Genomic DNA, 26,334 nt, shown 5'->3' with positions numbered 1-26,334 from the left:
ACGTCATCAAGTCAGTGACGTCACTATTTAGCGTGCACTGTTACTGGTTTTTTGCGTACACGCTAACTTGAGAATACCGCGAGCGTCAAGGCCCCGTCTCACCATCAAATAATTGACAGTTATTTGATCAAACTTGACAGTCAAACTTGACTAGTGACACAAACTATACATACTAACTGTCACTTTGTGTCACTAACTGTCAAGTTTGATCAAATAACTGTCAATTATTTGATGGTGAGACGGGGCCTTCAGTCAGAGTGAGGTTCACATTTGTCTAATCGCGTTGTGTTTACATTTTAATATTGATTAGTAAAGAGATTTCTTATTTTTATTTGTTTGTTTTTTTTATTTATTTCTTATTTTAGTGTTTGTTTTTAAAATAAATATGGAGTGTGGACCATTATTTAGTTCTTTTAATGCGTTTAACAATATTTTAAAACAGTATGAAAAAGATAAATGAGACAAAAATTCGTGATTAAGGGTAGCAGATGTTTTAAGATAAAATATATACAGGGCGATTGATTAGTGTGATAAAGCTAAGTAGATCCGCTATAGTTATAGATAGCAATAATAGTTAAGTAACAAAAATTGTAGCAAACTTTGAGCTTCATAGTACAAAATTAATTAGAATGTTACAGAGCGTTCGATAACATAGTGGCAGACCAAAATTATGTTTTTTTTTAATGGAACACCCTATATTTTATTTTATGTTCGGAATCTTCTTAACTTCCCCATCACAAAAATATAAAGGTTGGGTATGTTATACAGGGTATTTACAAAGTTATAACCAATTTTGTATGAAAATCGTAACAAGTTCAACTCCCTGTATAAATAGAAATAAACACAGCAGCATTGGTTTATGTTTATAAACTGTTATAATTAACTTACGTTTACGTATAAAAATTATTTTAACAGTATTTTGTACATACATGCCATGTCAACTGAATATTTATTTTAATAACCTGAATATATTAATATATAATATATGAATATAATAATATATAATAGTATATTATACTTTTATACAATATAGGTACACATTGATTTATTACAATTAAGTTTGAAATATCTGAATACCTAGTTCTGCTTCCCTTCCCTTCCCTTATCCATTAATAACAAATATTTTTCTATCAAACACTAAATTTATCAAAATAGCGTGTACCAAAATATACAGTCACTGTGCACGCTAAATAATGACGTCACTAGCTTGATGAAATTTAATTAGCGTGTACCTAACTTTTTTATTTGCGTACACGTTAGCGTGTACCTAGACACAGCGTTACGGAAACAGAAAAGTATTCTAGATAATCCTAATAATATCATAAATATAACAATATTATGAATAAAATGCTTACTTTATTTTTATTCTTGTTTCTAAAAATTGTTTTTTAGTATAATTTAACCAATTGTAATTATTTTCAAAATATGTCAATTATTCTGACGTTTATGACTGCTGAACTAACCTAAAAATATTGAGATCTGAATTTCTGAAGCTGAAGAATGAATAATATAAAATTAGAAAAGATTATTTGTTGAAAATTTTGCACACCATTTATTATCATGCAAAATAAACCAGGGACACCTTCAAAGTTTCAACCTTTACAGCGTAAGATGCATTTTTTATGTTTACATATTTACCTAATAAAACAGAATCTAAACAAGGAAATACATTCTTAAAATGGTTAGGTCCTATTTATAAATAAAATACTGAATCCTACCATTTTCTAACATTATTAGCCTAACATTTTAAATATTTCAAAAAATTAAATAGAATTTATAAATTCTTATTTTTTTGAAACATCTTTACATGCATGCCATATCTCCTATCTACAGTTGAGTCCCTGAATCTTTACCCGTGCCTCATCAATTAAAGCATACGAAACAAGTCGATGATAAGTCGGAAATTGAAACTTACTAAACGCAACAGCAAGTGACAGTAAGTTACTTGCTGTTGCATTCAATTTCCGACTTATCATTGACTTATTTCGTATGCTTTAAATGATGATGCACGGGTAAAGATGCAGGGACTCAACTGTATGTAATGTACCTAACTATTCCTCAATGTCGTTTGGGTTAGAGAGTGGTTGTTGTCATTATTGGATCCGTGTGTTATGTTCTGCTTTGCTGTTTTAGGTGATCTATCACTATTACCTCTTCAGGACATGGTTTATTTTGGGGATTGTGGCACTGCCGAAATCCAGGCTTTTATACTAAACGCAAATTGAGATTGTCCCTTCTGGGAGATTGTTGCAAATGTGATATTTATATCTTGTTACATTACAGATATTACTGGAGATATGGCAAGTTCCAGCTCACCTTATCCGCTAGGAGGGTTGACGTGGAGGGGATATGACATGTTAACAGTGCTTCTCTTGTTGGCATAATTTGTAAGTTGTCCCCCACTTGGATTAAATTCAGTTCTTTTTCTTCACTATATTTTCTTACCTTTCTAATGAAATCCACCACTTCTTTTCAATCAGATCGTTTGGAAACACAAAGAATCTACATATCCCTCTTTCACTATAGTGTTTGCAATCTGGGACAAAGCACATTACCATTTTCATTATACAAAATACAATGGTTCACAAAAGTTCCTAACCTTTGCTTGGTGAATATCACTAAAAAACTATATTTCATAGAAATGTAAGACCAAATTATGGTAGTATTATCGTAAAAACACTCTATCTATCCATGTATGTAGCCCATGTTATCCATTTTAAGACGTAGGCCTGCCCTTCTTGTCTCAATTTGTGTGTGTCCTGAGCTAAGTTCATCCATCTGGGGCCGGCTTGCCTCTTCAAGTCATCAACACATCTCATCTGTGGTCTTCCTCTACTTCTTTTGTATTCGTATGGTCTCCAGTGTAGTACCTATTTGCTTGTTCCACCTATCGTCTCTGTGTCTGATGTTGTGCCCCGCAAATTTCCATTTAGATTTGGCTAATTTTTCTCTTATATCCTTCAACTTGTAATATTTTAAATCAACTCGTTTCGTTTTTTGGCCTTCTAGCATATTTGCAAAATCTGTCTTTCCATTGCTATCTGTGTTTTTATAAGTTTATCCATATTATTTTTGGTTAGTGTCACTGTACATAAGCAGAAAAAAGAGCAGAGGAAGCAAAATTTTAACTTTATAGGAATTAAAAAGGCTTGAGATTGGGCAAATCCTGGCTTTTCAACCTTTGTTTACAATTAACCATAGATTTAATTCGATTCAGGGGCTACCAAGATCAGTTTACATATGTTTCTTCTTTTTAAAGCCATCAGGACTGCCTGTGGTGTACCCTGAAGTGATTTAAATCTGGCTGTCTACTAAACAAAATAATAAACAATTGTTTGCTGCTGGACACATTAGCGACATCTATTTAAACAAAAGAGAAAAAAGAAAATTCTCTTTTAGGTTAGAATTCAGGGTCCTTGTTAACCTTTTGCCTAGTAGACAGCCATATTTAGTTCGCTTCAGGGTATACCACAGGCAGTTCTGATGGCTCTAAAAAGAAGAAATATATGTCAACTGATGGTGGTGCCCCTCAATTGAATTAAAACTAAAGCTGTCTATCCTTAGTAATTACAATGTTTATCCAAATTAAGAACATTTCAATATTTAATTACATCTATATATTCTATTCCAGTTCCTCAAAGTCCTGTTATAAATTCGCCAAATAAAAATTTAACTGGTTCACCTAGAGTGGTTAGAGACATTGCGGCAGACGTTTATAACACAATTCAAAGTTGGAACTCTTTTTATATCAATGGAGCCCAAATTGTCAAACAAATAGCAATTTTAAAAGCAGATAACATAGATGTATATTCTACAGAACTGGAAGAATACACAAATGCATTGTATACATGTGTTCAAGGTTTAAAACAATGCGACGAGAAATTGCAGTTGTGCAAACATCAAATGTGTGCATTAAAAAAAGTTGAAAGAAAATTAGAACCGCTTTTTATATCACTGAATATAAATGATATTGTGGATTTAGTTAGTACTATTGTTAATTCATATGCTGAAGAATTTAAGGTAAGCTAGAGTGTTTGTTTATTTTTGATAAACAAGTATCAATCTCCTTTGTACATATATTTTTTCCAATTATTTATTTATGGGATCAACTGTATTACAAAGAAAGAAAATATAATATAATAATAGTCTCACGTTTTATACTGCTAACACGGCTTTGGGATTATAGCAGGGTAGTCTGCTATCTCTAGGGCCTACGGTATACAAAGAAGGTAACAGGTCCAGTGCTACACTTCAACCGCCTATTATTACCCCCGATTTTACCCAAGGCTTAGTCAACCTAGGGCCTACAGATATTTTTAAAAATGTCTAGATTTTCTTGCCGGCACTGGGATTTGATCCCCGGCCTACCTGCGTGGAAGCCAGACATCCTATCGCCTGAGCTAGCCGGGCCTTATAAATATAAATACTAAATAGAAAAAGAAACATTTTATACTAAGTAAAAAAAAAACAACAAGCTCAAGTAATAATTTTCATTCACAATGCGAATATTTTTCACTAATAGTCACCACAAGAGGATGGTTACATCTAGATTTCCATATTTTATTTATTAAGCGCAACAGGCCTTGTAGACCTAGGGCTAAAATGCTAGATTTCCATATACATACATATATTTTCATTGTCGGATCCAAAGATTTTTTTAAGAATTTGTTTCTTTGAAAAACTTTTATTACTCTGGTGGTGTTTTCTGTCATTACTTATGTCTCATCATGACCAATATGTTATCAGTAGTAATTGCACAAGAGTTCTAAAAATATCGAATTTTTTCCCGAGTGACACTTTGACAGTTTTAATTTAAATTATATCAAAGTGGCACGAGGGAAACAATTCGATAATAATTTTAGAGGTCGAGTGCAATTTGCTGCGATTATTTCATGAATAAAACTGTTCAAAACCAAAATTTTATTGTAATTTATTTATTTAAGTACAAATTACTACAGTTAAACACAGAGTTGTTATAAATATTTGACAGTTGAAAGTCATCACTTTTATAACTTTTAAAACAGTAATTGTCATTAATGTCACTGAATGTATTTTTTCGTAGCAACGAAGGGCATCTGACGTAATATACTTGACGACAGGATATTATCAAAAATTATCGGGTATAATATCACAAGAGAGTGAGAATAAATTGAAAATAATGCGACAGTTTTTCGAAAATTTGTTGTCTGACTCCCAATGACAACAAATTTGAGTAAAAATGAAGCATTATTTTCTTATTTATTCTTACTGTCGTGTGATATTCGTAAGATTATTTTTTAATACGTATATTATGGATATTTTCTTAAATGTGGCAGTTGTCAAAACTAGGAAACTGGTTGCCACTAAACAGAAACAATCTACTTAAAAAAATTCTATCGGTAATTTTCTATAGTAGATAATTCTCAGTATAATTTTAATCTGATTGGACAGAATTAAACACGTGATCAAATATCTTACTATACGATTGGAGGTTAAAATCGTTAAAAAATAATCAGTTTAATTTTTATTTCTGTAGCTTTCTATTGGTCAGAATCTCCTATGAATGAAATAATCAGTAGTAATTGCACAAGAGCTCTAAAATTATCGAATTTTTCCCGAGTGACACTTTGACAGTTTCAATTTCACGACCCGAAGGGCAGTGAAATTATGTCAAAGTGTCACGAGGGCAAAAATTCGATAATAATTTTAGAGATCGAGTGCAATTTGCTGCGATTATTTCATGAATAAAACTGTTCAAAACCAAAATTTTATTGTAATTTATTTAGGTAAGTACAAATTACTACAGTTAAACACACAGTTGTTATAAATATTTGACGGTTGAAAGTCATCACATACTTTTTGAGTGTTTACTTTTAGGCCAATCTCCTTGGTGGCTCTTTTCAATTGTAGATATATATTTCTGCCACCTTTTTGTTTTATGTGGCATAACATTCAGTTTATGGACATAACCGGCAGATTTTACTGATTTGTTGATTAGGATATTGGTTTGAAAATTTAGCTGCGTCATAACTAATGACATATTCAAGGTCGCAAGGTCCAGAGTGAAAAGTTCAGCCTTCTAACTTTTTGAGAACTATATTAGTAATTTGTTTTGTATACATACAATCATCTAAAATATTATAAAAGACAAAGTATTTAGTTTTTTATCTTGAAGACTGCTAATATTTTTAACCGTGAAAACTTTGTTTTGTAATATGGTTAAAATAATAATTTTAGTTTAAAACCTCGTTTGTTTTCAGGTGAAAGAAATGGTATTAGAAAATATTGCACATGCCAAAAATAAGGATGAAGTGATGTTTTTTGCAGCCTGCTGGACTCTTCAGCCTAACATAACTGATCAGACTAATCTTAAAGTTGAGGCACTTTTAGTAGAAACGGGGCATAAGAAAGCTAGTTGAGTGTATTGTTCCATATATGTAGCAGTAGCTAAAATTTATTGTCATTAAATCATTGAATGAATGTCAAAACAACTGCCAACTGTTCAAAGACTGTTAAGAGATTAAAATTAGCCTTTTTAAACGGTTTCGTATTCCTGCTATCCCTTTGCTCAGATCAATTTACTAACTCTAGAGATTGAATAATATGTATAATCTAAATGGCATTAACAAAATACTCTTTTTCTCTCAAATTTATTTTCAAAAATGAAACCTGTAGTGATATGATTAATATTTTTGCAAGAACGGAATGAGCAAGAGAGAGATAGAGAGAGCAGACGAGAAGGAACAATGTTTTTTAAGGATATAATTCTTATAGCGTATAAATTCTAAGAATAAACTCTTAAAATTAAACACCCCTTTTTTACAAAAAGCCCTTTTTCTATTTTTTCTTCATTTCTATATGGGATAGATATACAGGGTGTAAGAAAAATACAGGTCATAAATTTAATCACATATTTTGGGACCAAAAATAGTTCGATTGAACCTAACTTACCTTAATACAAATGTGCACATAAAAAAATTTACAGCCCTTTGAAGTTACAAAATGAAAATCGTTTTTTTTCCAATATATCGAGAACTATTAGAGATTTTTTATTGAAAATGGACATGTGGTATTCTTATGGCAGTAGCATCTTAAGAAAAAATTATAGTGAAATTTGGACACCCCATAAAATTTTTATGGGGGTTTTGTTCCTTTAAACCCCCCCCCCCAAGCTTTTGTGTACGTTCCAATTAAATTATTATTGTAGTACCATTAGTTAAACACATTGTTTTTAATACTTTTTTACCTCTTAGTACTTTTTCGAAAAGTCAGTTTTATCGAGATATTTTGAATATTTGTCAAATCCACCACAATTTGTATATGGTTAAGTACGATTATGAAGACTTGGTAATAATATGAAAATTTATTTATGATTTACATTTTTAGGTATATTATTTTGAACCATATTAAAAAAGAAGCCACATCTCGATAAAAGGTGCGTTCTCGAAAAAATACAAAGAGGCAAAAAAGTTTTAAAAACACTGTGTTTAACTAATGGTACTGCATTAATATTTTAATTGGAACGTACACAAACATTTGGGGGGTTTAAAAGAACAAAACCCCCATAAAATTTTTATGTAAACATATTAAAAAATAAGCCTCAACTCGATAAAAACTGCCTTATCGAAAAAATACTAAGAGACAAAAAAGTTTTAAGAATATTGAATTTAACTAATTGTACCACAATAATAATTTAATTGAGACGTACAAAAAAGTGTGGGGGGGTTTAAGGGAACAAAACCCCCATAAAATTTTTATAGGGTGCCCAAATTTCACTATATTTTTTCTTTAAGATGTTCCTGCCTTAAGAATGCCACATGTCCATTTTCAATAAAAAATCTCCAATAGTTTTCGATATATTGGAAAAAAACGATTTTCATTTTGTAACTTCAAAGGGCTGTAAATTTTTTTATGTGCACATTTGTATTAAGGTAAGTTAGGTTCAATCGAACTATTTTTGGTCCCAGAATATGTGATTTAATTTATGACCTGTATTTTTGTTACATACACCCTGTATATATAGGACTTTTGGAACATAGAAAATTGCAAAGAATACGACCCTGAGGTATCATATCCAATAAGGAGGTTTCAAACTGATTATTCATTTACCTTTACTTTAAATTATGGGGAAAGTGTGAAAAATAGTACTAAAATATATTTTATTTTCAACTAATCTAAGATTCACTGAATCAATACATTTATTTAATTATACCTTAATCTCTATTATGCTCTGTTTTTAAACCAGGAGGAGTAATTCAAATTTACCGCGCCGTAATGCTTATTTGTAATTGGTTCAATCATAGGCAAGTTTACTCCACTATTATGAAATTTTGACACTAATGATATTTAATAGGTTAATAAGTTATATCATCGATATTTTGTATTTTCTGCGCTATTCCTTTAATTTTTAAATTTTTAGTCTGCTTTTATATAAAAAAACAGCAGCTGTTTTTAGAACTCTTTAGCGATGGCGACGTATTAGTATAATATAATATTTATGGATTATCGTCGAAACCCGACATGATCAACCAAAAAAGAAGATGTTATTGGTGATTTTTCTAGTGACTTTCTTGTGTGCGAATCTCTCTTTTTAGTTTACTCCTCCTGGTTTAAAAACAAACCATAGAAACTAAAAATAACACACGAAATATATTTGAACCGACGTTGCAAGTGTCTCTGTCCTGACGTCACCGAACCTGTCTAGCCTTGATGATTCCACATTGTTTTAAAAAGCAGATGTTCTAGATTTCCAAGTAATTGCACTCTGACAGGGACTTAAAGTAGAAGCCATAGTTAGATTCTAACTGTTAGAATGCAGTGTTGGCCCTACGACGCACCGCGAAGCCGCTCATGTAGGCACAGTGGTAGTTTTGCGATAGACTGAGAAATCACCGGTTCTGAGAAAACCGGCAACGTAGTCGACCACCGTTCTCCCGTAAGAAATACAGTGCTCTATTCTACCTGCACTGTATACTAACTGTGGTCATTGTTTATATAGGGAGATAGTTGGTCAGCCCAATAGGTAAATATGTTTGATTCAAATGGCAGCCAATCTGGAAAGCTCAACGTAGATGAGTCAACTATTCAAATCAATCTATTTCTTAGTAAATATTGCATATTTGTTTCGCTGTGTGAATTTAATTTGAGAAAATAAAATGCCTCAATGTTGTGATGTGCCTTTGTGCTTATTGAGAACATCAGGATACAGGTTTCCCAAAGATATTCTGATGAGAAAAAAGTGGATTGTAGCAATAAGAAGGGATAAATATCTACCGACAATAAATGCACGTATCTACAATAAACATTTTGTTGAAATAGATTACGTATTGCCCCTGGTTTCGACTGTAAAAAATCGAATACTTCACTATAAAACTCAGATCAACATAAATATTTTTATTTTGGTCTGAGCTATAGAAATAAAATATTAAGACGATGATTAATATAGCTTACCCTTCGATAAGGGCTTCCTTTTTTCCAGTAACTCTCCAGAACTGAAACGTATTAATGAAAAGGCGCTTCAAGGTATTAATCAATTACGAAATGAATTAAAGATCTCCAACGAAAGAGTACAAAAATTAGAAAGAGAGGGAAGAAGGAAAAATATTGTGATTCAAGAACTGCAGATTGACACCGATCAACCACTCTTGCTAGTGTAGGAGGTAGAAAAATTCATAGAAAAGGAAATGCGAGTAAAAGTAAACGTTAATGAAGCAAGAAATCTGGGAGACAAAATATATTTGGTAGAGACGTATAGCAAGACAGAAAAGACCAAAGTAATGCAAAATAAGATAAAACTCAAGCAACTGAGAGAAAGAATATGCATAAATGATGATCTGACGAAGGACGGATAGGGAAATAATGGTCAAAATAAGAATTGCTAAGGAAGAGAAAATCAAAAGAAATAGCAGGATACCAAAGACAGACAATAAACAATGAATTATGGAAATGGAATAAAGAAAACGAACAGCTGGAAAGAATAGAGGAAGACATAACAAAAAACTAGAATTGAATGCAGTATTTGGAGACCCAACAAAGATGACCCAGCAAAGAAAACGGAAACAAGAATCGAAAAATAATAAATGAGATAATGACAATAAAGAAGAACTACATAGTTAAAATAGCAACGTGGAATATAAGTAAATCATTCCAGGAAGGGAAACTGAAGCATCTAGTAAACGAAGCCAAAAAATATAAATTTGATCTTGTGGCAACAAGAGACTAAGAAACTGGGACAGGGCAGTTAGGAAATAGATGGCTATATAAACAGTGGAGGCTGTTAAAGCGCTTCCTTTTTTCCAGTTCTCACATTCCTTCTCCTCAATTCGTTTTTCAACGTACAAACAGTCCCAAGATCCGTATATTTCTGCCATAATTTATTATTTATTAAATCGTAAACAAAGACACCATATACAAATTTCACGAATTGTCAAAACGTTGACCCCCCCTCTAACTATACCAGCGCCGCCAAGCGGGAGCAACGGCGTACATAGCTGCCATTGAGACAGTCACCAGATGTCCCCACAATTTCTGTCAGGGTCGCAACGTCAAAATGCATAGACACCAAGTTGGATACGATCCTATTCATAACACCCCAACTCGCATACATATTAAGAAAAATAAATATACTTCGTCCAATTTACTTACCGTTGCACGTCATCAAGAACACACCTACCGCCTAAATATTTCGTGTTGGTATTATGTTACAAGCTATGACGCGGATGACGTGCAACGGTAAGTAAATTGGACGAAGTATATATAGAAGAGTACTTTTAGAAATTGAATTAATGATGTCATGCTATACTATACATTATACAGGGTGTCTCGAAAAGATTGGTCATAAATTATACCACACATTCTGGGGTCAAAAATAGTTCGATTGAACCTAACTTACCTTAGTACAAATATGCTCATAAAAAAAGTTACAGCTCTTTGAAGTTACAAAATGAAAATCGATTTTTTTCAATATACCGAACACTATTCGAGATTTTTTATTGAAAATGGACATGTATTATTCTTATGGCAGGTACATCTTAAAACAGAATTATAGTGAAATTTTTCCACCCCATAAAAATTTCATGGGGGTTTTGTTCCTTTAAACCCCCCAAACTTTTGTGTACGTTCCAATAATTTCATAATTGTGCTGCCATTAGTCACAACATTTTTAAAACTTTTTTGCCTCCTGGTATTTTTTCGATAAGCCAGTTTTTATCGAGATGCGGCTTCTTTTTTAATATATTTACATAAAAATTTTATGGAGGTTTTGTTCCTTTAAACCCCCCAAATGTTTGTGTACGTTCCAATTAAACTATTACTGTGGTATCATTAGTTAAACACGGTGAATTTAAAACTTTTTTGTCTCTGTCCTTTTTTGATAAGTCACGTTTTATCGAGATGTAGCTTCTTTTTCAAAATATACCCAAAAGTGCAAATTATATATAAATTTTCAGATTATTAACAGGTCTCTACAATCGTACTTAACCATATTGCAAATATGTGGTAGATTCGACAAATATTCAAAATATCTCGATAAACACCGGCTTATCGAAAAAGTACTAAGAGGCAAAAAAGTTTTGAAAACATTGTGTTAAACAAGCGGTGCCGCAATAATAATTTAATTGGAACGTACACAAAAGTTTGGGGGGTGGGGGGTTTAAGGGAACCAAACTCCCATAAAATTTTTATGGGGTGCACAAATTTCACTTTAATTTTTTTTTAATGTTGCTGCCATAAAAATGCCACATGTCTATTTTCAATAAAAAATCTCTAAGAGTTTTTGATATATGAAAAAAAAATCTATTTTCATTTTGTAATTTCAAAGGGCTGTAACTTTTTTTGTGTACACTATTGTATATAGGTAAGTGAGGTTCAATCAACCTATTTTTGACCCCAGAATCTGTGGTATAATTTATGACCTATCTTTTCGGGACACCCTGTATATATAATAGCATGACATCATTAATTCAATTTCTAAATATTTTCTTCCATATATATTTATTTTTCTTCAAATGTATGCGAGTTTGGGTTTTATGAATAGGATCGTATCCAGTTGGTGTCTATGCATTTTGACGTTGCGACCCTGACAGAAATTGTGGGGACATCCGGTGACTGTCTCAATTTGAATCTAACAAATTTTCCTATTGGGCTGACCAACTATCCCTATATAAACAATGCTGTGGCTTTTAGTATAGAAACTTGTCGAACAAGTTGACAGTCCACTGAGAACCTGGGATGAAATTCCAGATAACGGAATAATATAGAGAAATTACTATGGTAGAAGGTTAGTATAAGGTATACATTTTTAGTGTCAAGTAATAAATATTGTTTTAAATGTCAATATGATATAAATATAAGTTTCCATTAAAAAGTTAATACAGCACACTATTGCATAATCACAAAATACTATCACAACAATTTCATCAATTTGTACTTTGTAACAAATGACTAGTTCAATTCAATTTAATTCAATAGAATGTCAGCTTCAGGAAAACGCAAAAAATATCACCAATATAGGTACAAGTATCACAAAAACCGCATAGACCGAGCTTCTAGGTTCACATTCCGATAGGACGATATATTCTTCATTAAATAAAGATTCGTTATCTACTAATGGAAGTTCCATTACTAACTTTTCTGATGAAAAAAAGTTCAAGTCAACAGTGCACGTGTCAGAAGCATTAATACATTCGGCAACTGGGTTAGAGATGTTGTAAACAGTTTTCTCGATGTCGAATTGGACTCGAACATAGTTGGTTTGTACTTCATTTTCACTATTGAACACAAAGAAATAGTATCCATTGAGAGGTACCCTAAAAATAAAAATGTTTTATTTAGAATATTTTCTGCTTAGTGTTAAATCTAGTACCTACATACTGAAATTAATTGATAGTGAAAAACAGTTGAGATTTAATTCTGCTCTAGAGCCAACCACCATCGATTTACGTACGTTTTTTCCTCTTACTGGTTTACATCGGTTTACTGGTTCAAACCAATCAAACTTACAGATCATATAAACAATACACATACAGTTAAAATAAATGGTAAAGCGGTAACGATTAATTTTATTTAGGCTAAATAGAGGGGGTTTTCACGATTTTCGTTACCAAAAAAAGGGGCTAACTTTTTTTTCAGTGTTAACTCGTTAATTTTGGTTAATAAGCTTTTCCCGAAAAGTACTTAATTTTTCGGTGATTTCGCGTGGAATTATTCGATTTGGACTTAGACGAATAAGAACGTATTTTTCATGAGCTACAACTTTGCTTTTACTCAATTTATAGACTTTACTGATACACCATTTTTTTTTCGTTTTTTTATAAGCTACACTTTTGCTAAGAATATTTTTTTCGATAAAATATTTACTTTTTGAGTTATTTGCGAAAAACGGTCTGAACACGTAGTTTTTTGTCGAAAAATCAACATTTTCAATCGCGAATAACTCAAAAAGTATTGACTTACGTAAAAAACTTTATAGAACGAAAGTTACTTATAATCAGTCAATTTATAAATTGCCGGGCTTATTTTAAACACGCGTTTTTCACCCCCCGAGAGGGGGTGACTGTCACCCCCCAAGCAAAAGCAACCAACGGCACAAATTCAACTTTGAAGTGGAGGGTAAAGCAAGAAACCCATTATGAACAGCCAGCACGGCACAGCCCGGCACGGCACAGGACAGTCCAAATTCATTTGTATAGTTTTAAATGCAACGTAACCCATTTAATTTAATTTAATTTAACATAGATTACGTCATCACGCTCAGATGGATAACGTCACTAGTATGAAATATATGCCAAAAAATTGTAATTTAAAAATAAAAATCGACGTGTTTCGGGATTTTTCTCCGCCGTCCATTTTAGAGAAAATGAATTTATTCCATAATTTAGCCCATCTCTATATAGGAGAAAAATGTTATGTATTGTTTTAATTTTATTTTAGAAACGTATCATGTCATCTATGATATATTTTAAAAACTATCGTAAAATAAAAGTTTTTAAAAGACATAAACTACACAATTTTAATGAATATGCACCATGTTAAAAAAACGAATTCATGGTTAAAAGATAATGTACGTACCTGTCCATTGATCAAAATGTTCGGATATTTGTACCCATATGCATTGTCCTTTTTCTTGCTATCGTGATAACCTGGGTCCGATGCATCTTACAAAAATGGGTATTCTCTGACACTCTCAATTAAAAGTTCGTCCATATTATTTCAAAAGAAACAACGCGCTTTCAATTAAAAAATCAACAATATAATATTTTATAACAATTATGACACACTGGCGCCGACTGGCCGTTCAGAGGCCGTTCGACTCCAACGGATTTTATTCTACTCGGAGAATTTCGGCCGTTCCGTTTGCGTGCTGGCCTGTGCCGGGCCGGGCTGGCTGCTCAGGTCTGTTCCAACTCGATACAAAACCGTTCTTGAACGGTTACTAGTATGCGCAGTAACGAAAAATGTGTTACTGCGCATAATTATTCGTTACTGCGCATGCGCGTAACGATTCACGAACGGTTTTGTACTGAGTTGGAACAAACCTCTAAGGTTTGTTCCAACTCAGTACAAAACCGTTCGTGAATCGTTACGCGCATGCGCAGTAACGAATAATTATGCGCAGTAACACATTTTTCGTTACTGCGCATACTAGTAACCGTTCAAGAACGGTTTTGTATCGAGTTGGAACAGACCTGAGCAGCCAGCCCGGCCCGGCACAGGCCAGCACGCAAACGGAACGGCCGAAATTCTCCGAGTAGAATAAAATCCGTTGGAGTCGAACGGCCTCTGAACGGCCAGTCGGCGCCAGTGTGTCATAATTGTTATAAAATATTATATTGTTGATTTTTTAATTGAAAGCGCGTTGTTTCTTTTGAAATAATATGGACGAACTTTTAATTGAGAGTGTCAGAGAATACCCATTTTTGTAAGATGCATCGGACCCAGGTTATCACGATAGCAAGAAAAAGGACAATGCATGGGTACAAATATCCGAACATTTTGATCAATGGACAGGTACGTACATTATCTTTTAACCATGAATTCGTTTTTTTAACATGGTGCATATTCATTAAAATTGTGTAGTTTATGTCTTTTAAAAACTTTTATTTTACGATAGTTTTTAAAATATATCATAGATGACATGATACGTTTCTAAAATAAAATTAAAACAATACATAACATTTTGCTCCTATATAGAGATGGGCTAAATTATGGAATAAATTCATTTTCTCTAAAATGGACGGCGGAGAAAAATCCCGAAACACGTCGATTTTTATTTTTAAATTACAATTTTTTGGCATATATTTCATACTAGTGACGTTATCCATCTGAGCGTGATGACGTAATCTATGATTATTTTAAATGGGAATATGGGTCGTGTGGCATCTCATTTGTGGCCAAAAAATACTTTTTTAATTAAATTAATTGACGAAAAAAGAAGAATGTATGCAATTTATTTAACTCAAAATACTTTCTAATGATGTCAGAAAATAGAAAAAAATGTTTATTTGGCACAAAAACATTGCTTTTCGCTTAAATTAAATGTTCAAACTATCAAGAGGTAGGTGGGAGGCTGTTTGTGATTTAATATAAGTGAAACGAAATGTTTATTTGTGAAATAAACATTTTTTTCTATTTACTGACAGCAGTACAATGTATTTCGAGTTAAATAAATTACATACATTCTTCTTTTTGCGTCAATTAATGTAATTTAAAAATTATTGTTTTGGCTAACCTGTATAAATAATGATATTATTGTTTATATTACTGAATAGAGGATTGAACACCCTTTCAAATGAGATGCCACACAACCCCTATTCCCATTTAAAAAAATCATCGATTACATCATTAAGCTCAGATGAATGACGTCTCTAGTATGAAATACAGTGGAACCTCGATTATCCGTCAGGGCACCGGACCAAGGGTATGACGGATAATCGAGAAGACGGTTAACAGAACATTAAAAAAATAAAAATCATACTGTTATGGTGACACACAGATATTAACTAATAATTTGTGTGACGTACATTTTTATTTTCGGCTTGCGATTCTAAAAATAGAACTCTAAAAGTATGGTATCATTTATCATTACCTATTTAAATTGAAATTTAATCCAGAGCCCTGAATAAGAACAAAAATTATTTACATAAAAAAATGCGGTGATGGCATAACTGCACGTGTACATTTCAATGAATTTCGTTTGGCTTATCGCAATGCTCAAACAAAATGAATTGATGACTCAATTTTTACTTGTGTATACAATATAACTTAATGGACCCTGACGGTTAACAGAGGTGACGGATAATCGAGGTTCCACTGTATATGCCAAAAAATTGTAATTTAAAAGTAAAAATCGACCTGTTTTGGTATTTTCTTCCAAAGCCGTCCATTTTAGAGAAAATGAATTTATTCGATAATTTAGCCCCTCTCTGTACATATTTTATTAATAAAAATACATTATCATTTATGGCAAATGATCATTTTTCCGGTGCCGTGCCGCGCTGGCCGTTACAAATGGGTTTTTGGACGGGCCGGCCTGTGCTGTGCCGTGCCGGGCTGTGCCGTGCTGGCCGTTCATAATGGGTTTCTTGCTTAAATAGAACCTAAATCCAAATTTTCATACAATTCGGAGTTTTCTAAGGTAATGTACTTTTCTAAGGTAATTCGAAGGTAATTTACTAAGTATTTTATTTGGGAAGAAGCCACAATTTAAGTTTGAAATTAAATTTATTTGACGTTTCGATTTCCACTTCTAAAATCGTTATAAAAAATAGAAGTATTAAAAATAATAATAATAAACTTAATCGTTCAAGGTTATAAGTATTGAGAGTATAAACTATTTTGATTTGTATAAAGAATTTACAAGCAAAACATGATTATCTTTAATTTTCATGTTTATTTGTTTATTGTTTATCTTGTTTAAATATTTAGACTTAGAACTATACTTACTTATACGAAATAGTGTTATCTCTAGAACTTTCTTCGTCCACATATTCTCGAACACATTTTCTATGAGGTAGAAGCGGTAAACTTAATATCAAGCCCGCACAATTTAGTAAAGCTTCTTCTGAACTAGAAAATGACGACCAAAATTCACTGTTGCTCATGTCATTTAAGGAAGTCTCATTAAATGTTCCTCGATGATCGGCTATTCCATCAGGATGGAATTCCTTTAAAATAAAGAACTGTTAGACATGAATTTCTAACAGAAAAGTAAGTTTAGGCATAGTATTAACAGTATAAGTAAGAAATAGGGCAAAAAATCCCTTTCGGGCTATATCACAGAGCGTTTTCGAACTACAGAGTTCATCATCAGTGTTGCTAACAGGTTTTACATGCTTGGGCCATCAAAGTATAGGGGTGAAAACCTTTTAAATGTTATGGAGTTTTAGAAAATTAACATAATATTTATTTAGGGTATCTGGTAAAGAATGGGCCATAGCTTAACCTTAGATTCCTGAGCTCAAAATAGGTCGATTTAAGCTAACTTACCTTCGAAAGTACGAAAGTTGATAATAACTGAAATACACGGTGTCAAAGTTAAACTTTTATTTTATTTATTCTTGAATATTTCCTGACAGGCATGAGCTAGCAAAACGAAATTTGGTAAGCTGGGGTTTTTTGGGACGAGAAATCTAAATTCGGCACTAAAAATGATGTATTACCCAGAGGGCACCACATACGCCTTTCAGCGCTCATTTAATACGTTCAATTTTTTTATCCCCCACTCTACATACTTTTTTATTCTCTTAATATTTATTCTTAAAAAATATATACTACATTCATCTCGCTAAACTTAATTGTTTTCGAAATAAACGCATTTTAAATCTGCGATGCAACATAATTGTTTGCATAATATTATTGTAGTTATAGCCCGATCAAAGAACAATCTGACCCAAAAAAAATAAAGGAAGGATAAAAATTTGGGAATAGGTAGTTGAAATTGTCTATTATTATATAAGAAAAAGTTTACAATTCTACATCCCCTCCATGAAGGTGAAAAATATACATTCAAAATAAGACCAGAATTGGATAAAATGACTAATTCTAAAAAAATTGTATAAAATTGTATAAATTTTACATTGTATAAAATCACATCTAAATTCTTTTAATAATTAATAAGACAACATGGATGGCTGAGTCAAACCATTTTGAGCCCACGTGAACAGCAGATCAGCTGAGGAAGACTGCCATTTATTAGAAAGTTGTAGAAAATTTACATGTTTATATAAAATTATTTGTGCTGTTTAAAATATTGATGGTTAGATGGTTATTGATGGTCCTACGTACGTTGCCTGATGTAAAATCTAGAAATATTTTAAACATCACACATATACAGGGTGTTTGGTAAAGAATGGGCCATAGTTTAACCTTAGATTCCTGAGCTTAAAATAGGTTAGTTTACTTATGTATTATTTATATTATCTATAAGTTTCATTGGTTCAAAGTGCTCATTTTTGAAAAAAATTGGGTTGAAAATAAAACATGTTTTTTTTTAATTTTGAAAAAAATGGAATTTTTTATGGAAATAACTTAAAAATTATTAGTAATACCAAAAATCTCAAAGAGTAATAAAATGTTCGTTTTGCTTTTCTGAATATTTCTGATTTTTTGTTTTCTTGTTAGACCAAAATTGGTTATGTTACGGCTGTTCAAAATTTGCCTAAACTGGTGATTAGTAACTCGTTCAAGTCATTTTAACTACAGCTTATTCAAAAATAAGCACTCTGAACCGATGAAACTTACAGATCATATAAATAATACATAAGCAAAGTAACTTGTCAAGTGGTAATGATAAAATTTATTTGTGATGCTGGTTAGGGGGTGGTTTTCGCGATTTTTTTTACCAAAAAATAAAAGGGACCAACAATATTTTGAGCGTAACTCACTTACTTTTAATGTTAGAAGATTTTTTTAAAAACAAAAATAAACCTTTTTTTAAACACTTTAAAAAGTTGAAATGAATTTTCCCCGAAAAGTGCTCTGTTTTTGGGTTATTTCACATTGAAATATTCGATTTGGAATTTGACGATGAAGAACCTACTTTTCATTAGCTACAACTCTGCTCCTACTGCGTCTACAGACCACATGCGTACACCATTTTTTTTTTCAGTTTTTTATAAGCTATATATTTTTGCTAAGAATATTTTTTCAATAAAATACTTACTTTTTGAGTTATCTCTTAAAAACCGTCCAAAAACATGTTTTTTTGTTAAAAAAATGAACATATTCGCTCGCAAATAACTCAAAAAGTATTGACTTCGCGAAAAAACTATAGAACAGAAGTTGTTTAGAATTAGGTCAAAACGGCAAACAGGTGTATGTTTTCAAAAACTTTTGATAGTGTGTAAAAAATATTTTATTATCAGCTAAGTACTTTCGACACATAACGTGCCATCATCAGAGCTTCGTCCTCTTATAAAACCTTCATAGAAGAGCAATTGCTAAACGACACAATAAAAAACATGGATACTGGGCAAAAGCCACAGATATAGGGTATAATAACCCTTTAATGTGAATAAAATCACATCTAAATTCTTTTAATAATTAATAAGACAACATGGCTGAGTCAAACCATTTTGAGCCCCGTGAACAGCAGATCAGCTGAGGAAGACTGTCATTTATTAAAAATTTGTAGAAAATTTACATGTTTATATAAAATTATTTGTGTTGTTTAAAATATTGATGGTTAGATGGTTATTGATGGTCCTACGTACGTTGCCTGATGTAAAATCTAGAAATATTTTAAACATCACACATAGGTATACAGGGTGTTTGGTAAAGAATGGGCCAATTACAATGTAAACCAAAACGGTTTTCACCTCTATATTTTGGTGGTTCAACATGTAAAACCTGTTAGCAGCACTGACGATACACTCTTTAGTTCTAAAACGTTCTGTGACAGAAATTCAGGAAATTTAAATACTAAATCAGGAAATTTGTAACTCTAACTTATTAACTTACTTCTTCAAGGGCTAAATCATGTTCTTCATCATCTTCATTATTAGCCAAGGCTTGTTCGAGTACCAATTCTCGTTTCTTCCTCGCTTGGTCAACGTTTTCAAAAACGACTGCCGGTTTTGAATAATGCCTAGCTTTGATATCCAACACATGTTCTTTTGGCTTACTCATATATTTGTTATTCACTTTTTCTAGCACTCTTGTTCCTTTTTCGCCCATTTTGGTTAACCTTGACATGATATCATCCAAAGCTTCTTCAGATGACGTTTGGTTTTTTGGTTTATCTATTTTAAAATTTTTAGTTTCATCCACTGCAATGGTTGAGTTTCTATGTACGTGCTGTTTGTTCAACTGGGGTAGTTTACTTTTATAATTTTTGCTTTTTTCTTGTAATGCTGTAATATTAAAAAGGATCCCGTTAATAAATTTCGGTTTATTCTAAATTATTAAAAGAAATGAAATAATGCATCTTATTCTTAGATAGGTAACTATTAAACTTCAGATTTAAACTATTCCTCTCTTACTTATTCGAAGGTAGGCACAAACGGAAAACTGGAAGTGGACAAATAGCTAAACGTGAAATTGACGTCGTCCGTCATATTTATTGATAAAACTAAATATTATGCACAAAGTTTCGGTCTCACAAACGCTTGGGCAAGCATCATGTCATGCAGTCTTCTGAGCATAGGTACTACGGTCCGGTCCGATATTGCTCCAAAAATCTGGTCGGTACATACCATAGATTTAAGAAGAAGGTGTTTTCATTAATCTAAGGTACATACATGCTATGATCGCTTCATACGTCTTTCCGATTTTACATTAGTCCATCTTACCAGTCGATTGTGGAAAGTACTCTGCCCATAATGTTGAAACATTGCACTAACCGTGATTTAGCTGTTGTGGCTATTTGTTTCGATGAAGAAGATCTAATTACAAAAAAAAATCGTCAATAGAGAGCAGTAAACGTAAATATTGGGTACGTGATGCTTGGAAAAAAAGACACGAAGAAGAAGAGTTTATTACACTGTTACCTCAATTGTTTTATGACGAAACTAAATTGTTTCACTACCTATTTCAGGCAAAACTTGGACACCAAACGACAAACGTTCCGAAGCAAGAATACGAATAGACTGTAATGTTGGTGTATGAAGGGAGATGACAACAGAGATGGGTGTAGGATTGGTCAGACAACGAACATTCAAACGACCTGCAGTATTCACTAGACACAGCCAATTCCCCTTTTATCTAGTCGTTTATTGGCTGTTTGATCGTAGTTGGATCAGAAGGCTGCGTGACAGATGCCACAGTAGCTAAATCACGGTTATTGAAATGTTTCAACATTGCACGCAGAGTACTTTCGACAATCGACTGGCAAGATAGACTAACGTAAAATCAGAAAGGAGTATGAAGCGAATATTGATGGTCACAAGCTGGCTTTTCGGGTGCTGTAAACTATATATCGTTATCCAAAGTATACAAAATATACTGTGCAACATCTTCACGTCTGCCCCCCCCCTAACAATTTGTATATGGGCGCCCGTGACCCGAGCCAAGCTGAATTCGAAACGAGCCGAGCTTTCCTTAACGAGCTAGTCAATATTTTAGCTAATGCTCTAATATTTTTTCTAATTCATTTATTTATGCTACGACTGATACTTTTGTTTGAGAATAAGTAATTCAGACTACAAATTAAAATGATGTATTTTCAATATATTATGTATAGTGTGTTCGTAAATTACTACGAATGTTACATTTTACATTTAGCAATAAAGGCGAAGCAAAGATATATAAAATAGCCAAACAGAGAGCAAAGAAAGCAAGAGATTTTGATCAGATTAGATGTATCCGAGAAGAAAATAATAAAATACTAATTCACGAAAAGGATGTCAAAAAGAGATGGAGAAAGTATTTTGACAATTTATTAAAGGAAGAATTTGACAGACAGCCTGTGGAGTTAACGGAGACAGTAACAGCAGTGGTTACCAGAATAACAAACGAGAAAGTGGCTCAAGCGCTTCAAAAAATAAAGAAAGGAAAAGCAGTCGGACCAGATGATATTCCTGGGGAAGTATGGAGAGCATTGGGAGAGACAGGAATAAGTTAGCTAGCAGGTATATTTAATAGAATTATGGAAGTTGGACAAATGCCAGACGAATGGAGAAGCAGTATATTAGTACCTGTCTACAAAAACAAGGGAGACATACAACAATGTACAAACTACAGGGCTATAAAACTACTTAGCCACACCATGAAAATATAGGAGAGAGTAATTGATAGACGGATACGTGAAGAAACCAAAATATCCGATAATCAATTTGGCTTTATGCAGGGCAGATCAACAACAGATGCAATTTTCATTGTAAGGCAACTGATGGAAAAATACAGGAATAAAGAGACCAACACTCATATGGTATTCATTGATCTCGAGAAAACATATAGAGTTCCTCGAGGGATTCTGTGGTGGGCACTCAATAAGAAAGGAGTCCCTGGCGAATAAGTAAAGATTGTGAGATATATTGTTGTGATCTTGATTATTGATATGAGATAATATTTTTATATGTCATTTAATTTAATCAATGCATTAATAATAATCTAATTAATTTACCAGATCACATATCAATATGTTTTCAATCTCAGGGCTTTTTATAAAATTAATTACTTACATACGTGGCTTCTAAGTATTTCTTAATGGTTCCTAATCGGGATAGGAAAGAAAAAAGTAAAATAATAACACATATGGGTTACAATTGTAATCAAAATATTGTTTATTTTATTTAAATGGCAATCACTGCTTAATATTTGCTATATCTTATTTTTCTTAAACATAACATTTACACATGGGAATCTTATTTTCTTTTGATTTCCAATTGAAAGTTTTTATTAACATTTAACTATTATGATTTATTAGCAACAATTCTATTTAAGTTTGATGAAGCTTTTCTGATATTATTGATTATGTTTCTTCAATTTTAAATGTGGTATTTACTACGAAAAACCCATACATTCATGTCCAAACAAATGAGACTGACCTTTTTCTGGTGCACTGAGAATGTCTTCACACAAGACCCGTTTCCTGCTATCCTTGGCTGCAATCCAAACCTCGTCCTGGCTTCCAGTAATGTTCTCCTCTGAAACTAACTCGTATAGCTCTCGTTTCCTGCTTCTGTCGTGATGCTGTGTTCTACCTTTTTCGAAACTGCAATCAACTACCGGGAACTCTTGGCTCAAGGAGGTTCTTTTACTCTCAACCTGGCCTACCTCTCGTTCTACGATAGATACTCCACACTCACGGAACTACACAGGCTTTCCCACTCTCCGTACATTACCGTCTACTACTCGACTTCACTTCTCGACAGCTCAAAACATTCTGATCTCTATTTGTCATTCATTCCCCTACTTTCTAAATATCCCTTCCAGATTCACAAATCAAACTTCCACCACCAACTCTCATTCGCAGTATTCCTCAAAACCAATTTTTAAACTTTCTAAATATGCTTAATGGATTTCAAAGAAAATAGTTAATTCCCATTCTAAAATTACTTTCTACTATATACAAATTTTTAATGACCTATTCTCTATTTCCACTTAGTCTTATTTAGCATCGGCTAATGATCGATCCTTCCGCGAACAACGATAATGACCTATTAACGATTTCACTTGAGTCTTATTTAATCACTTCTTAAAATTAAATATAACAATTTGTTGTATACAGGTTGTTCTAAATTTATATGCCCGTGGTTGAGAAAATTGAAAATATTTTATATTAAATTGAATTCTGTTTATAATTATCAAATTTTAATTTTCATATCAAATAGAAATATAACAAATCCCCGCCTTGTATTCGATAAAATTTATCTGCATTTTTAAATAAATTTTCTCGAGGGCAAAACCAACTCCCTGTATATTTCCTTACTTTAATCTACGTCTTATACCCCTTCTTCTTGTATTACTCTAATTAGTCCCACCTGTAGAGTAATTGTTTCCTTATTTTCAGTGTCCTCATCCTGTGTTAGAGTGTCGGCTATTATGTTGTCTTTCCCTTTTTCCCATATCAATCTTCTGTCTTTTTCCTCAGATTTTTCACATACTTTTACCGTGCATTCTGCATCCTCGTTTTCATATGCCTCCTCTTCAAATGCCACTGTTTCGATCATATCTTTTTCGCTTTCATTTGTTAGCTTTATTTCTTCTTCTCCTGAGCTCATCTCTTCTTTTGAGGAATCCCAGTTTTCTTTTGCTTTTGATACTCTCAATTTTTCTTCTTCTGGGCTCAACTCTTCTTTTGAGGAGCCACAGGTTTCATTTTCTTTTGTCTTTTTCTGACTTTTTCTCCCTTTTCTTCTTTGTCCTTGCTTCGTTGCCAAATTCATTTCCACTGTTTGTTCTTTACCTGATTCGTCCGTATTTTGTTTCTCCTGTTCCTTGTCCTGTTCATTTTCTTTTTCTTCTGTTAGATTCATCGTATTATTTTTAAAATCTATCACTACATGTTTTTCTGCCAATTCGTCAACTCCTACTATCATGTCATGTGACATGTTTGGCATTATTACACATTGTAGTGCATACATCTTCTTACCCAGTCGTACTATTACTCGTATGCCTTCATTTATAGTTGCCAATGTCCGTTTGTTTGCGCCCACTAAATTTACCCTAGGTATTTTGTAAATTAAATTTGTTAAGTTAACTTCTTCTATTAGTTTTCTGTTGACCAATGTTATTTCAGATCCAGTGTCTATCATAATTTTAATTGGTTTCTCGTTGATAAATCCATCCACAAATTTTAAATTAACTCCATTTTTCTTTTCGTTGTTTCCTGCCAATTTAATAAACTCCTTGGGGTTACAAAAGATTCCTGTTTGATTTTTGGTTTTTAGTGAGCGCCGTCGTGAAAAAACGCCGGTTGCTCATCGTTGTTTATATTTTCGTCATAATTTCTCTCTCCGTCATATTCATCTGTCTGGGTATTATTTACTTCTCTTCTATTTTCTCTTGGTCTGTCGGATCTGTTTCGGTTTTCTCGATATCCCTGTTCATTTTGCCTACCATTATTTCTGTTTTCTTGATTTGAGCGTGTGGTGTTTCTATTCTGGTATTCTCGATTTCTGTCCTCATTCCATTGCCTATTTCTTTGTTCATAATTTCCTCTTCCGTTGTCTCTATTTTCGTTTTCCCTTCTGGGATTGAAATCTCGTCTTGTATAGTCCCTCCTATTTTGATTTCTATCTCTGTAATCTTGTGTTTCTCGGGGCCTGTAATCTTCTCGCGACCTTCTTGATTTTCTTTCTCTTATACGTGATTCTCTTATTTGTAGGAATTGGCATAAACTATCTATGTCTTTGTAGTTTTGCAATGTGATATGGTCTTCCAGCGTTTCTTCGAAATGTCTTGCAATCAGTTCGACTAATTGTTCCGATGAGTAATTATATTGTAAATGTTTTGCGTTATAGTAAATTTGTAATGCATATGTCCTTTCTGATATACCCATCCTATCATTGTATTTCCCATTTTGCAATTCCTTGTTAATTTCCAATTGTTGGACTTTTCCCCAGAAATAATTCAAAAATTTTTGTTCAAATTGTTGCCAACTGTCAAATTCTTCTTCTTTGCAATCGAACCATAGGCTTGCTTCATATTTTAGATGGTTTCTGATAGTTTCTTTTGCTGTTTCGAAATTTCCGATGTGCTGTATTTTCTTTTTCAGGCTATTTATGAACGGCACTGGGTGTAATCTTCTTACATCCCCGCCAAACCTTATCTTCACGTCATCTGTGCTATGTATAACCATTTCTCTTCTTTCTCCGACATTCTGTTGCGTCCTGTTTTCGGTGACTTGTTTTTCTATTTCTGTGATTCTTTTTTCCATTTCTTCTCTGTCTACTTGAATAGCATTTTCCAACTTATTTTCCAAATTTTCTAGTTCCTTTTTCTGGCCATTCGTTAACTCCTTTATTTTATCTTGAATTTTCATTTCATACTTTTCTATGCGTTCCTCCATTTTCTTGTTGTTCTCTTCTATGGCTTGTTTTGTTTCCTTCTGATTTTCTTGCATTATTCTTTTTGTTTCATCCATTTTTTGATCCAATTTTTGTTGTGTTTCATCCATTTTTTGCTGTGTTTCCTTCATTGCTAGTTTTGTTTCCTCCTGATTTTTATCCATTGTTCGTTTTGCTTCATCCATTTTTTGTGACTGGAGTTGCATAAGTTGTAATAGTTTATCTATTCCTGATAATTCTTGCTGTTCTGATGCCATGATTGTCGTGTCTAAAATATCTTCTTGGTCTGAATGTTCTTTTTGTTTTTTGTTGTCCTTGCTTTGGCTTCTTGTCACTGACATTTGTTTTCAAGAAGTACTGTCCCCGCCAAATATGAAATTTTACTAGTATGTTACCAAGACGACTTTTT

The 26,334-nt window shown here is 32.8% G+C and overlaps 2 protein-coding genes across 4 annotated transcripts in view; one reads left to right on the top strand and one right to left on the bottom strand.

Annotated features, from left to right (window-relative positions):
• Nucleotides 1–1,429: 1,429 nt before the first annotated feature.
• Nucleotides 1,430–6,519, top strand: LOC126882930 (cyclin-dependent kinase 2-interacting protein-like). The gene is made up of 3 exons (XM_050648007.1): nucleotides 1,430–1,606; nucleotides 3,632–4,020; nucleotides 6,240–6,519. The coding sequence occupies exons 1-3, from the start codon at nucleotides 1,561–1,563 to the stop codon at nucleotides 6,396–6,398; spliced, it is 594 nt and encodes a 197-aa protein (XP_050503964.1). The 5' UTR covers nucleotides 1,430–1,560; the 3' UTR covers nucleotides 6,399–6,519.
• A 1,600-nt stretch (nucleotides 6,520–8,119) lies between these two features.
• The window catches only part of LOC126882928 (uncharacterized), a 58,733-nt gene continuing 40,518 nt past the window's right edge, over nucleotides 8,120–26,334 (bottom strand). For all 3 annotated transcript variants that reach the window (XM_050648004.1, XM_050648003.1, XM_050648005.1), the window contains 3 exons: nucleotides 19,936–20,327; nucleotides 16,921–17,141; nucleotides 8,120–12,785 (listed from right to left, as the gene is read on the bottom strand). In XM_050648004.1, coding sequence (XP_050503961.1) covers nucleotides 12,458–12,785; nucleotides 16,921–17,141; nucleotides 19,936–20,327 — 941 coding nt within the window. In that variant the 3' untranslated portion in view covers nucleotides 8,120–12,457. The remainder of the gene's footprint in view (nucleotides 12,786–16,920; nucleotides 17,142–19,935; nucleotides 20,328–26,334) is intronic.

The sequence above is a fragment of the Diabrotica virgifera genome, chromosome 4 (assembly GCF_917563875.1).
Source record: "Diabrotica virgifera virgifera chromosome 4, PGI_DIABVI_V3a".
NCBI lineage: Eukaryota > Metazoa > Arthropoda > Insecta > Coleoptera > Chrysomelidae > Diabrotica > Diabrotica virgifera.
This window is presented reverse-complemented; position numbering and strand designations above follow the sequence as displayed.

Excerpts from the sequence above, each read along its gene's own strand:
- LOC126882930 (XM_050648007.1), top strand. The coding sequence starts at position 1,561 with ATGCAAAATAAACCAGGGACACCTTCAAAGTTTCAACCTTTACAGC. Across the intron at positions 1,607-3,631 it reads AAAGTTTCAACCTTTACAGC|TTCCTCAAAGTCCTGTTATA; the intron begins GTAAGATGCATT and ends ATTCTATTCCAG. Across the intron at positions 4,021-6,239 it reads CATATGCTGAAGAATTTAAG|GTGAAAGAAATGGTATTAGA; the intron begins GTAAGCTAGAGT and ends GTTTGTTTTCAG.